This window comes from Callorhinchus milii, unplaced genomic scaffold (genome assembly GCF_018977255.1).
Source record: "Callorhinchus milii isolate IMCB2004 unplaced genomic scaffold, IMCB_Cmil_1.0 Scaffold20, whole genome shotgun sequence".
NCBI lineage: Eukaryota > Metazoa > Chordata > Chondrichthyes > Chimaeriformes > Callorhinchidae > Callorhinchus > Callorhinchus milii.
The window spans coordinates 2964451-2978583 of record NW_024704761.1 but is presented as its reverse complement, the minus strand read 5'-3'; the positions used below and the strand labels follow the sequence as shown (position 1 = coordinate 2978583).

Below are 14133 nucleotides of genomic sequence, written 5' to 3'. Positions count from 1 at the left end.
CGCAGTCATTGTTACCTGTTTCTGAATAATTTCATTTTGGTTTGAGGTCTGTAACATCTGCTCCCTCTTAGATTCGATCTGCAGCTGTTTTCGCTGCTGCTGCTGATCGCGGATCTGCTGGATTCTCTGGAGCTGCTCTTGAACGCTGGCGGCTTGCACGCTGACCACGTTTTGAATGTGCTGGACTGGTGTCACCCCCGGCTGTTGGATCTGCACCGGGAGCTGGAGCCGGATCTGTTGCTGGACCACTCCTGCTGGGAGCTGGGGCTGGATGTGAGTTTGCACGGTGGCCATCTGAGTCTGGACTTGGACCTGGGGCTGAATCTGAATGGCCGTCGTCTGAACCTGGCCTTGAGGTTGCGGGGCCTGTGCCGGAGGCTGTGCGGGAGACGGCACGGTAACCTGTGGCACAGCCTGAGCTGCTGTGACCACGGTGGCCTGTGGCTGGACTTGAGCTTGGATTTGCGCCTGGACGACTGTCTGGGGTTGTGCTGGCAATATCGGGACAGGCTGTGTGGAGGCTGGTGGCTGGGCAGCTACTGGAGTCTGAACGGGGGACGAGACCGGAGCTGGAGGCGTGTGCAGCTGCGTTTGCACCTGCACTGCTTTCGGTTCTGTTGTTGCTGCAGAACAAAAGGAAAAAAAAAAGGGATTCAAGGCAGCTGTTTGTGGGGAGTATTGCTGGCGCACTTGACTGGAGAACTCATGCAACTCAGGATAGGGAAATGCAAACACGTTTTACAACGGCTGCACTTTTCATATCAAAGGCAAATCTCACCCATGGTCGTCGGCGTTGGAGCTGTGGTAACCGCTGGTAGGGGCGTGAAGAGGAACCTTTGTATACTTCCGTTTGGCATAGCAGCCTGCATGAGCTGCTGTCCGGGTCCAGGAATTACTGATACCCCTTGCGGGATAAGCTGCAACTGTCCAGTAGTTTGTCCTTGCCCCTGAATCACCACAGTCAGTCCCTGGCCTCCACTCTGCAATGTGGAGAAGAAAATAGTGCAATAAGTGCCAACGGGAAAACATTCTCAACTTCACCTAAACGCCTCCTGGATGGCCTCCCAGTGTTGCAATGAACAGATGAAACCTAATTTTAAACTTGTGTTTTACAGTTGAGTAAAACGTAAAGCAGTGACTTGGGGCAATACGTTTACACAAAGAGAGGCTCTGCTTTATACAGGGTCACCATCCTGACCCCTCCACCATCAGTGGTCGGGCCCGCAACCTTTCTGCCCGCACCCTCTGCCCCTCCCTTGCCTCTCTCAACCCCCAACTCGGGTGAACGTCCTCCCGATGTGAAAGCTGCTACGTAAACGCAACTTGTTCATGTTGCGGTGAAGGATTCTAATCTGGAAACGGAAGCCTGGGCGGGTGGGACGTGTTTACCTGTCCCTGTGTGAGCTGTGTGAGCTGTGCCAGTGTCAGTCGGACCTGCCCCTGCTGTGGACGCTGAGCTGGCTGCTGCCCCTGCAGCGTGGCGAGCCGAGGTTGGATTGGTTGGGTGGTCGTGCCTGAAGCAGCCACCATTTTGTGGTTTGGAGTCAGTGTTCCCGCACTCGTCGTGACTGGCTGCCCACGGATAATCTGAGTGACCATTTGCTGGCCTTGACCTGAACACAAACAAAGCAACATTAATGCCTGTAATCGCTTTCCGGGTGGGGGGGGGGGGGGGAGGGAATCATCCTTCCACACAAAAAAAAATTAACTCAACCCACGACTGTCTGTTTGTGGGACGCTGCTGTGCACAATTGGCTGCCGCGTTTCGCCCAATAAATACAGTCAATTCACTTTACAGTGTATTCTGTGAGACGTCTTGAAGATGTGATAAGGTGCTGTATCAAATGCAAGGATTATTATTATTATAATTACGATGGGACCTGGATGCGAAAGTCACCGTTTTAGCTCATTTGCTTCAAACCACTGAACAAAAATGCGATTCTTTTTATACCTCCGCTGACCGGGCTGAGAGGTGGGACACCAAAATAGAAATTGGTGGGTGGTGAAGAGGAAGAGCACAACACGTTTGGGGGGACAGGACGACATAAATAACATCCATTAGGAGGATCCCTTTACATGCGGTGAGGCAACATTAGTAGAGGACAAGATGGAAGAAAAACACAGAAAGGAGAAGTATTTTCCAACCTGTCTGATGGATGGGATGGGATGGATGGATGGATGGGAAGATACCTCACAATCACACACGGGGAAGTTAAAGTACAAAGTAAACCTACTCGCTGGGAGAATACCTTGCTGCACCATCAAAGGCGTCCGGATGATGGTCTTTCCGATTGTCTGTTGGAAAGGCGCCCGTATGACCGTAACACCGGGGCGGATCTGGGTCGCTCCCGTTGTGGTGAGAACCTGTCACAAGGAGAACACCACCCGTACACTGTCATTTGCAACTGGTAACGTGAATGTCAATGCGCTCCACCAACAAACATTGCATTTACAAAACAACAACAACAACTCACATTTACATAGTGCCTTGGGAGGATGTCAATGAGGGTTTGCACCCAAGCATTCTTTCGACTATTGGACTGCAAACTCCCCCAAAGCAATTGGCAGCTCTGAAACATTGCTTAACAAGCTTTGCTTCTCTTTCCTCTCTCTCTCTCTCTCTCTCCCCTCCCCCAAGTCAACATGTCCCAAATAAAACATTACTTCTCAACAGCAATGAGTAATACTCGACAAACTTGAACCACCCAAGGAAATAGCCAACTATGAGCGGAGGCTTTATGCTACGGCCAGGTGCTTTAACCAAAGTTAGCCTAGCATTAAAAATAATGGTTACTATCATTCTACTTCACAAAAGACACTCAAATGCATTCGTTTTTCCCTAATGTTTTCAACAAAAAGTTTGCACACGGATCCAAAATCATACTTTGGCCATCTAATAAAATAGCAATAAACCCAATAAATACCTGGACCTGTTGGGTAGTTGTACCGAGGGTGCCTGGCGCATTCTGTCTGAGTGTTACAGTAGCGGCCCTTGGCTGGAATGTAGTAAAGGTTTGCTGATTGGAAGTCGCACTTGACGGAATGATTCCCAAAACCTTCTGTTGCACCTGAACTACACCTAAAGGAGGAGAAACACATTTCAATACACAAGGGCAGACAGCACAGCTTAGGACATATTGGCACATCACGATCTTTAAGTCAGCTGTGAACCTCAGTTCTCTTGGTTAAGCAACACCTCAGGCAAAAGGACTGTGCTAAACTACAATTCATTCACGACCATTATTTCAGCGTTTCTTTTAAAAAAAAGTGATGGAAAGGTTGGTCCCCGGCTGATTGCTTTGCCCTCTCCAGTCTGAATATGCTGAGCCCAACTGTGACATCTCACTGCCCACTCTGGTTGAGATCCGCTCACTTAGCACAGGGCCAGGATTCAACCTGGTTTATTACAGTCCCAGAATCACACTGTAATTCATCACCCATCAGAATAGCTCTTCACCTTCTACAATTATAAATAATAATAAATGATAAAGCTGTCTACAAACTAATTTCTCTGAAGGAGCAGGGAGGGGAGGGGGAAAAGTGATCTGCCTGATTAAAAACCTATTTGGCTTGCAAAGAAGGTAATTTCTATATTTAAACACAAACATCTCCTTGTAACAAACTAGATTTATGCACCATATCTTCCACGTGCTTCATGACTATCCAGCTGTTTCATTAACAATGGACCACTGTGCAAGGAGTGGCAGTGTTAAGAGCCTAAGAGGCAAGTTTCTGAAGCAGAAAAAAGCGATATCAGACATGGTAGAGAACCAGTGCTGCAGCGATCAAGTGTGTAGTTAATACAAAAAATCCTGTTCCCCTTACAATGTCAAAGGGAACATTCCTAATTCAGGGACATGATGGAACCACCCGCCCCCCCCACCCCAAAATTCAGCCTGCACACAAAGGTAATCAGTAATGCTCTAAACATTAGACATTTTATCCATTCAGGTATCTTGAGCAGCAGTGTCTCAACAGGCCACATTAAGACCATCCCATTAGTAACAAGAGCCTATGGGCACCATTGCTCATTTGCAATTCTTATATATAATAATCAAGTAATAATAATAATCCTTGCATTTGGTATGGTGCCTTATCACATCAGAAGGACGTCTCAAGGTGCTTCACAGGAATTATTGTGAAATAGAGTGACTGTGTATTTGTAGGAAAACGCGGCGATACAATTGCGCACAGCCACGACCCACAAACCGCCATGACGTGAATGACCAATTTTATTTCAGGATGGGGGGGTGGGGGTGTTTTGGCCAGTACAAACAAACTCTCTTCTCTTTTTTTGAATAATGCCATGGCATCTTTTAACGTCCAACATTTTGGGAAACAAATCGTAGCCCCAGCACTCTGCCTGACTCACTCACACTTCAAACCATACAGTTGCCAGGGTCTCTCCGCTGTGGTGCTAAATATAAAATTGAGACAAAAAAAATTAATAGAGCAAAGCATGTAACTGGGATGGGGGAGAAATCAGTTTTTGAGATTGATGCTTGTCTAATGGGCAAAACGACATGTTTAGGAACAAAAAGGGATCCCAAAACTCTGATGAACAAGCCTCCAGTACCTCACATGTTATTATCTCAAAGGTGAGAATGAAAAACCCTCTCCACCCTACCTCCTTGTGTGGTTGGCACGTTGACGGTGAGGATTTTGCTGTTTGCGGGGAGAGGAAGTTTGGCAGTGATCACCTTGCCCGTCATGGTTACTGGACTGCCTGTGATCTGGAACGTCTGGCCCGTGGTGGCAATGGTTGTGGCTGACGTTGCCACTGTGCTGGTGACTAGCAGAAAAGGGGACAGCAAGGCAAGAATAATAAAAAAACGCTTAGGGTTTCCTTCACTTTGTTCTCGTGAATGCTTCTGGGGCCTGAGTTTATTTCAACCACCAAGTGACAAAAGGACATTGAGGGCTCACCTATATTAAACCGAGCTGTGGTGCTCATAAAATTACGACAAAAAAAAGAGCGTAGCATTTAACTGAGGGGAAAAAAAAAAGTTTTTGCGAGATTGACGCTCGCCTAACAGGCAAGACTACACGTTTAGGAACAAAATGGATTAAAAAAAAGTAACAAGCCTCCTGTACCTCACATGTTTATTTTATCACAGAACATTTCAAAGAATATCCCTCCTGAATACTGCATTGTATCAAGTTCATTATGTTCACCACACATTAATGCTAATGGGTTGCAGTGATCAATTTTGAACATCAAATCCTTAAGACGAATAATAAATTAACAGTCTTCCACCCCTACATTTTATTCTCCTCTTAAGACTTTCTCTCCCAAAGAGATGCACTGAATCTCAATTCTACTCTGTGCCTTCCCTGGATGACACTTCTTAGGTCAAACACATCTGGCATCAGTCTGGCTCCCACTTCTGGTCACGTTTCCATGGCATGCTGTAATAATAAGGCAGTGCCTCAACATACGACATGCAACCGATGTACATACCTGGCCCAACCTGGCCCTGTTTGATCCAGGTGGCAAAGCTCTGTTGAAAGTTCTTGTTTGGCTGGAATGTCACTGTGGTTGGGGAGCCCACTTTGGTGGTAAATACCACTTTTGTTCCTGGGGTGACTTGCCCAGTTAAGGAACCAACCACCAACTTCTGGGGGGTGGTAAGTGTGGTAACAGTACTGGAGGTGGTGGTAACAGAGTTAGACACTGCAGATTGCTTTTGCTGTTCAAGACGTTTCTGTAACAGAACAAAACAAGATTGTATATTGCCGTACCTTAAGAAATATAGTTAATGTGACATTTTGCTATCCTTTCCCCCCCGCTCTCCAATTAACCCATCGCATCTACATCCAAATTACAGAACAGCTGGAATGTGGCATGCAAATCCCTCAAATCTTTGGTCGAACAGCCTCTCTGCACTGAATGGCTTCTTCCTGCTCCTATAATTACAGGCATCAAATGGATGACTTAAAATACCTAAATAGCTCATTTAAACACTTTATGACAAAAGTTTTCTTTTGGGAACAAATCTTCTATTTTGCAGCTTCATGAGATACATCAATGAGCAGCAGAACTTGATTCGTCAAATGAGATGATTTTTGTTTGGTAAGGAAGGACACCATGAGTTTGGCTAATGGTTAAAAAAAAAACCACATAAACCCACCCACATCAGTTGTGTGTGTTGTAACTGTAAAACCAACCACATTGTCCATAGAAAGTGGTAGTCAGGCACATTTACCGTACTTCTTTAAAACATTTGGCTTTAAAGATACGTATTAAAACAGCGACCAGGAGTGGAAACCCTGGTATGTTTCCCCCTCACTAGCTCAGGGCAATCATTTAATCACATTGAGCGTTAGGTTCTTTTCCCTTGTGAATAAAAGGATTTTGCAAAACACTTGCAAGACCAGTAACTGGGTTAGAATTTCTGGAGTCCACCAAGGAAATTAAATTCAGCTCTTCCAGATAAATCCCTAATGGGTGACGCAGGAAGGGACTTAATAATGCAAAACATTCTTCAAAGAAAGAATTGCGTAATAAAATAATTGAAAGTATTAAGCTGATTGGAGGAAAGAACGCTGACTGGCTCCCATCAGCTGAAAGCTCATTTCAGTCACAAACTTCCACATCTAATGATCTGCAGACTGTTCCTCCAGGAGTGAGGACACAACCTACACTACTTCCAATTGAGAGCAAGTGTATAAAATCATCAGTGGCTTTTAAGTCTCGGTGTCTCTCCTGAAAAAATCTTCCCTCCCTCCCCCAGCTACAGACAGCCTGACAAACCTGGCTATGCATAGATTTAAACCGTTTCCACTAATTTCATGTAAAAAGCATGCGAGCTCTGTCACGGCTTACAATAATGTTATATCAATAAAAAATTATCGCAATTATGCAGTCTAACATACAAAAAGGACTACATGACAGGTGGGGCTAGGATACGTCATGCCTTCGCACCTGTTGAGCAGCCAATCGCTGCTGCTTAAGCTGGGCCTCCAGTTGGGCCTTGAACTCTTCGGATTTCTTCAGTTCACTAACCTTTGCTTGTTGCTCAGCCGCTTGTGCCTTCTCCTTCTCCACTCTGCAAGAGGCAAGGCAACAGAACATGACCAAACCAAGCCGGAAAGCACAAAGTATCATGAAAACAAGTTGTCCGCACGCTCACAAAGCATTTTTTTAAAAAAAGAAACGTACAAAGATACAATTTGAGGTAATTGCACTATATATATATATATATATATATAAAAACATCACCATTCTTTTGCTTACTAAAACAAACGTGCCCTGAATTAATAATAATCCCTACATTTAATATAGCGCCTTTCACATTGGGAGGATGTCTCAAAGCGCTTCAAAGTATATACATTAAAATGTAGTGACTGTGAGTTTCGTGGGCAAATGTAGAGATTAGGCGGAATTCAAACATCTGTTGAGTTTACATGACAGGACATTGCTAAAGCCTACTTTCAGAGAGTAACCTTGAATAAGGTGGTTGAACAGATTTACTCCTTGAGACTTCATCTGAATTCTACACTCGTGCACAAATTCCTCAAAGAAATGCTATAATAACACTGCTTCCATATTCCCTCCTGTCCCTCAACTGCCATAATTGGTCACAAGAAGCAGCAGGAAATATTCTAATAATAATTTTGCAATAAAAATTAAAGTCAACCAGATTCTGTCGACCACCGTTAAGTGCGTGGCGTTAGCCAGGTCCATGTACCTCTCTGCAAAAGTGCGTATTTCCCACAAGTCCAGCTCTTCTTCTGGCACCCAGGTCTCAATTATAACAGGGCCAGTCTGCTTTGGGGCCTCAGGTTTCTTTGGCCTTAAAGCACTTGATCGAAGACCTTTCCTCTGTGGTGTTGGGGTTTCTAAAGAAAGAAAAACAGTAATTAATCAGTTAGTCAATTATTTCTTAAAGAAAAAGATATGCATGGCCTTCAATGCTTCTCTTGGATCCAAAGAACATTCTCAATCAAGTTTAATGCACTTTCCTCAATTTATTCCTGGGCTGATGTGATTAATAGACATTTGCACATAGAAGAAAATAAAGTCAGGAATTTCAATCAGATGTCATATCCTACACACATCACAATTCAGATTTAAAGCATTTCGCAATACATGCTTACCTTTTGGAGTTTCAGGAACACCAATGGGGCAGATAATTTTCCGAATGCAGTATTCAGAACGAATTCCATAGGGGCCAACATCTCTTCGCTTAATAATCTCCGTGGTGGTGATATCTATATCTGTAGTTTCTGCAATGCCAAACAAAGGAAGAATATAGAGGTTATCTGTGTAGCATTAACTGGACACTTGCTTTCTACAGTGAGAAGACTCATCAAGCACAGACTCTGGACAGTTAAAGAATACAGTAGTCAAGTTAAATCGCGTGTATGTAATTTTCTTTCGTGTCACTCGCTATGTTCACAAACACTGGAAGTATTTTGTGATTTGAGAATACATATCGGACTGCAGCCCTTCCCATTAATGGCAATTCATTCACAATTAATGAAAACTGCGCCAATTATTGTAAAAACACAATTCTACCACATTCATTCCTAACAATTTCTCTCAACGTCAACAACTTGTACAAGTTTCCATTTCACTTTTATTGCATAATCCATTATTTCAGTTATTGATTTTTCAAAAGTGATGAAACGGCCAATCATGTTATGGAAAAGCAGCTTTAAGTGCTAAAGGACTTGACAAGCTTCTAAAATTTGGGGCCAAGAGATCATGCAACAATTGTTGGCGCTGCCTCTCTGACTGACACTTTTGAGGAACTCATTGTTATGCACGAATCAGCAATACCTTTGTGCTGAACTTACCTGTACGTGTCGTGCTGACTCCTGACGGTGGTTTGACTCCCATGTCATCCCATCGCAAGCAAGCCCATAATAACCGCAACATAAGACTGACTCCCGCCAAAGATTTCACAGTCTGCAGTCGATACCTAGGCAAAGATTGTTGTTTTTTTTTAAAAAAGCAGCAATTATCAACAACAAATTACATTTGTATAGATAGCACCTTTCACGTTGGGGTGCTGTCCCAAGGCGCTTATCACTGTCAATCGGCTTCGAGAAATCAGAATTTTTCTTAAATATAAATTTGACATGAACTAAACTTGAACAGAAAAAAAAAGGTTAAGTGACATTATCTGAACCAAGTTTGTTCTTTTACAAGGAAACTTGGAAGAGGGATTAGAGGATTGGACGGAGTCGATCAGAAAGAGTCGCATCGCAATGTTAGCCAAGGACATCATCAGGCTTGGCTGTGACATCCCTCATGGCCATAGACTGCTACTCTGACTCAAGCAAGAACAGTCATTTGAGTTCAGTAATTTTTTTTGTGTTGTGTATGCGTGTGTGTGTATATGTATGCATGTGTATGTGAGAGAGATGGAGAGGAGAGAAAGCAATAGAGTGACCGTGGAAAATATCGGTCTATCTAATCCAAATTTGAAGTCTGCCTTCTTGTGGAATTGGTTTATAAAAGTTGAAGCCCAGTCACTCTTGTTTTACACTAATCACTCCAGCTCCTTCAGCAGGGAAATAGTTTTAAGAATTCATAAGCTAATGGATCAATTGCCAAGCACACACGAGCAAGGAATTCTCTCGAAACAATTTTACACTACTCAGTTGCACTTCAGCTTATGTATGAAGTTACAGTATCCAAAGGTTACAGAAAGCAGCACAAATTATTCCAAGTGCAAACAGGGAGTTGTTTTTTGGGCGGTTGAGTAATTTATTTGTCGTTCATTACGGTGACGAATGACAAGTCAACAAGATCACAGCTCCCCGTCTCACCTTCATCATTGTTTCTTAAATATAACCTCACAATAATAACCCCAGTGCAACAGTGTTAGGTATTCTTTCAGTGCCAGAAAGTCTGCCCCTTTATTGCTAACGTGTGTCAAGGAATTGTTTTCAACAGGAAACCGGAGGATACTGGAAGCAAATACTTACTTGGAGGAATTACTGAGACACACTGAAAAAAACGATTAAATTCAGGCAGAGTTGATGAGGTACAAAATGAGTGCATCACATAAATTAGCAAAATTGGGACCTGGGGATTAGTTACTTATGTGATGCAGACTGATAGATAAGATTCCATAGTCCCATGACAGATCACCGACATTCTGTATTCCTTGAGGTGAGGGAGGGAAAATAAAGTGAAAAACACATCTAAAATACAGCCTTAGAACTGCCTGGCATTATGGACATACAATACCTCCATGCAATGCCAAACGTTGGTCTCGGCGATGGGTAAGGCCAGATGTCCACTGCAGGCTTTGCGTTATAGTTAAATCCCGAGACCTCGCGAATGCCCGATTGCCTCGCCAGCTTCCGCAGATCATCGTTTGGCAAAACAAATATGCTTTTCTTACTGTTTTTGGTGACAAATTTACGGTACGAAGGCAGGGCCGTGCCAGATCTAGTCTTTTTGGGCCGACAAAACCGCATCAATTTAACCTTGTCCTTGGTGGAATATTCCTTGCTCACTGTCATTGTGGTGGTTAGGGTCTCCTTGGAGTACTGGTGGAGTCAGTCACAGTGGTTGTAACAACAGTCTTTTTAGTGACCGTCAAGCCATCCGCTGCACTGTCCGGCTTTGGCGAGCTCACTTTCATGACTGTAGTGGTGGTGGTGGTTGAAGAGACGGCACAGTTTTTACTCGAGGACACCACAGAGGGAAGGCTGCTCTGGCAAGCAGAAACACTGGCTACGCTAACCACAGTCTTCGATTCTGTGGACACAGTCGTCGTTGTCGTGGTCATTTTAGTAATGACCGTGTTTGTGTCGTGAACTCCATTGATCCCACTGACTTCACTTTTAGACTGCATACCGTTTTGTCCGCTGAAGTCTTTGCTTACGCTGGAGTCTACTGCAGAAAGAGGGGGAGGAAGATGAGGAGTTTTCTTAGGCACTGGTCCATCTACTTCCATACATTTCGCTTCATTCCTAACTCCACTTGGCATCTCAGGGGCATCCGAGGCCGTGTTTGAAACGCCTGATCCTTCGGTAAAATTGACTACTTGGGAGACATTGTTCTCTAGTTTGGCTGCTTTAACTGGTGGGACTGCATCCTCCTCCTTCGCATCCTCTTTGTCCCTCCTAACACCGTCAACAAGAACCTTTGGAGGAGCAGTTGGTAACAATTTCCCTTCTATTCGATTCGGTTTCTCTTCGAGGTTATCCATCGTAATATCTCCATTCATAACCAATTTAACGGGGGGATCTCTGGGCGAGACTTCGGGGAGTTCATTTTCCGAATCGACTTTGGGGCCGGCCTTTTCCTTCAGAGGCTCCAGGTTATTAACAGCGGCTGGCTCGTCTGGCGGTTCAGACGGCACGAGTTCAGAGTTTTCCAACGCAGGAGCAGATTTAGATTCCACTTCCTTTCCATTAACCTGATCAATAGGGTGCTGGTTCTCCATTTTGGTCTCAGTTTCAGGAATCTTATTTTCCGCAGCGTCCTCGACATTCCTCTTATCCTCGATGCTGTTGCTTTCCTTGTGGACGCAGCTTTCTTTCACTCCGTTTTCCTCAAGGGTTATGGGCTCGCAGCGGTTTTCTGCTATATCTTGGGCAGCTTTCGTGGGCACCTTTTCTGAACATACATTTTCGATGCTTTCGTCGGTCTTGTGCTCAGAGTTAGAGTTTTCACTCGTCGCATCGGCTGCCAACGGGTCACACCGATCTTCAGCAACATCCACCTCAACCTTCTTGTTCACACTCAGGTCACTGTCCGTTTTGTTTTCAACTAACGGCTCAGAACTCTTCCCAAGTCCATCATTCGCCTCATCACAAGTACTGTTCACGCAGCCTTCTTTCACCACCGCTGTCTGAGTGTCACCTAAGGCGCCGTTCTCCTTGCTTTTTAAATCCACGTTCTTGGTTTCATCACCCATGTCTACTGATTCTAGATTATTTTCAGCCTTGGCCTTAGTGTCTGTCCGGGCAGATTCTGCCTCATCAACACTCGGTTCTTTTAACGTAGCAACAACCTGATCCTTTTGTTGAGCCAAATCTCCAGATTTTTCCTGAGATGAGGCTACTGGGCTGTCGACAGTGGTCTTTACAGACCTTTGATCCTCAACTGGCCCTTTTGTTGTGTATCAGATTCAGACTTATTTTGAATGGGAGCCGCAGGTTTGTCCTTACAAACGGGCATCTTTGGCTCAGTTACGCTCTTCTGCTGATTCACGGACTGAATCTTTAAGGCTTCCTGTCTCAGTTTCTCCTGCCTCTGTTTCTCTTCCAGTGTAAACTGCTTTACCCTGCGATCCAACAGGCCATCGAGTTTGGAGGGTTTTACCATTTTTTTGTACCAAGTCCTTTGCTGGAAGCCCTCGCTTACATTGATCAGTTCAGCTGAGACATACTTTTCGTCATCTTTCGAGACGGATTCATTTTTGATCTCATCGACATCCATCGGCTCATCCTTTATTACCTTCTCACCTTCAGCGCTCCCTAAATATAAAAGTAGTGCAGTTAACAAATCTCTGCCCAAAAAGAACCGTTATAAAACTTTATAACACATCAACATGCCTCAAACAGCTTGGCAGGTAATTAGCATCAAGCGTATTTCGTAATGCTGTTCGCCCACAAATATGCAGTCAATTCACTTTACAGTATATTCTGTGAAGCACTTTGAGATGTCTCGAAGTCATGATAAGGCGCTGTATCAAATGCAAGGATTATGATTATTTGTTGGCAAACTCAGCACCATTTTTGCACCAACAAAGTCCCACAAACAATGAACGGAAAGAAGACTCAAAAGAATAATTTTTAGGAACATTTGCACTAAAGAAAAACTTTTTAATATACAGATGGCTCAAGCGCTTCAGCGACATTTAAGTAATATAGTGTGGACCTGGTGTCTCTATAACCTAACGTAATCCACACTTATAGGATTGACAGTTACCTTCGCCTTCAGCCTGTTGCGATGTGGTGGGATTTATATCGAGGTCCATGATTTCCTCCTTTTCTTCCACTGTTTCATCATCACCTTCTAGCTTTGTCTCAAAGTACTTGTCTGTGACTCGGTCAGCCTCTGGTGAATCCTTGCACTCTTGGGAAAAATGCTGTTTGTCACCAGTTTCAGCCTCTGCTTTCACTTTAGAGGAGCTCTCACCTTTACTCTGATCCAAACCGTCCTCAGTATTTCCTTCTGCACCTTATAAAGCAACATTTCGCAATTTAAAATGTGCAAAAAACAGAATGTAAAATGGCCAAAAATTGGCAGCACTTCAATCAGCACCTGAAAGAACCGGCTTCAGGTGAGAGCTTTCAGTAAGGCGAAAATCTTATGCTTATTTTTCACTTCCAGAAGCTGGCTGATCTGTTCTGGATTTTTCTACATTTTATTTAATATTTTACGTTACTTATATCATACAATTGAAGTTCTGAAGTTATGTTAGTTAATCCTTTTTACAATGTGAGCAAGATATCAGCATCTTCACAAGGTATTTATGGTGTACTTAATATACAGCCAAACGATCCACTCAATGATTGAAATGAACACTTACTGTCTAACACTTTCCTATAATTTATATTGGTGTTTCCAGGAAGTCGGGGTTCAAAACGATAGATATGAGTATTGCTAATCCACATCCAGCCTCCGTATCCTGTTACTCTATATTCTTCCCCCTTTTGTTTCCAAACCTACAGGAACAAGAAGTTGGATTTAAATCAACTTTGCCATTTGATGCATCCATTCCTCTTAGCTAAAATAGTGAGATCACCTGACATAGTGGTACATGCAGTGCATCTCAGGAATCATTTTTGTCAAGATTTGGATTCACCACACTCATTAATGCAGCTCAATGATCAAGCTCAGTAATCAGAGGAGGGGCTTGCTTCTACAGGGCACTCCTTTCAATGGGCAAAATTCCAAATTACCCAACTGAAAGAAGTTCATCCAAATGAGACGCACTGATGAGACACATTCAAGTACTCAAATTCAGAGCCAAGCAGTCCTATCATTGCGAGAAAAAAATATATAGGCATTTCCAACAGCAATTGCAATGTTATAGCCAAGCCTTGCCTACAGTTCCACCATTAATGGCCGTGCTTTAAGCCACTACAACCCGAAACTCGAACACTCTTCCTCAATGTTTCTGCTTGCTCGATCTTTCCCAATCTTCAGGGTCGTGC

General features: G+C 43.8%; 1 protein-coding gene across 1 annotated transcript in view; it reads right to left on the bottom strand.

The window, feature by feature from the left end:
* The window catches only part of bptf (bromodomain PHD finger transcription factor), a 45629-nt gene that overhangs the window by 8243 nt on the left and 23253 nt on the right, over positions 1-14133 (bottom strand). Inside the window, 16 exon segments of the mRNA XM_042342415.1 lie at positions 16-623; positions 779-980; positions 1390-1613; positions 2235-2364; positions 2925-3079; positions 4628-4792; positions 5462-5705; positions 6926-7049; positions 7692-7842; positions 8101-8229; positions 8803-8927; positions 10205-10499; positions 10502-12059; positions 12062-12447; positions 12902-13153; positions 13506-13641. Of these exon segments, the coding sequence (XP_042198349.1) occupies positions 16-623; positions 779-980; positions 1390-1613; positions 2235-2364; positions 2925-3079; positions 4628-4792; positions 5462-5705; positions 6926-7049; positions 7692-7842; positions 8101-8229; positions 8803-8927; positions 10205-10499; positions 10502-12059; positions 12062-12447; positions 12902-13153; positions 13506-13641 (4884 nt within the window).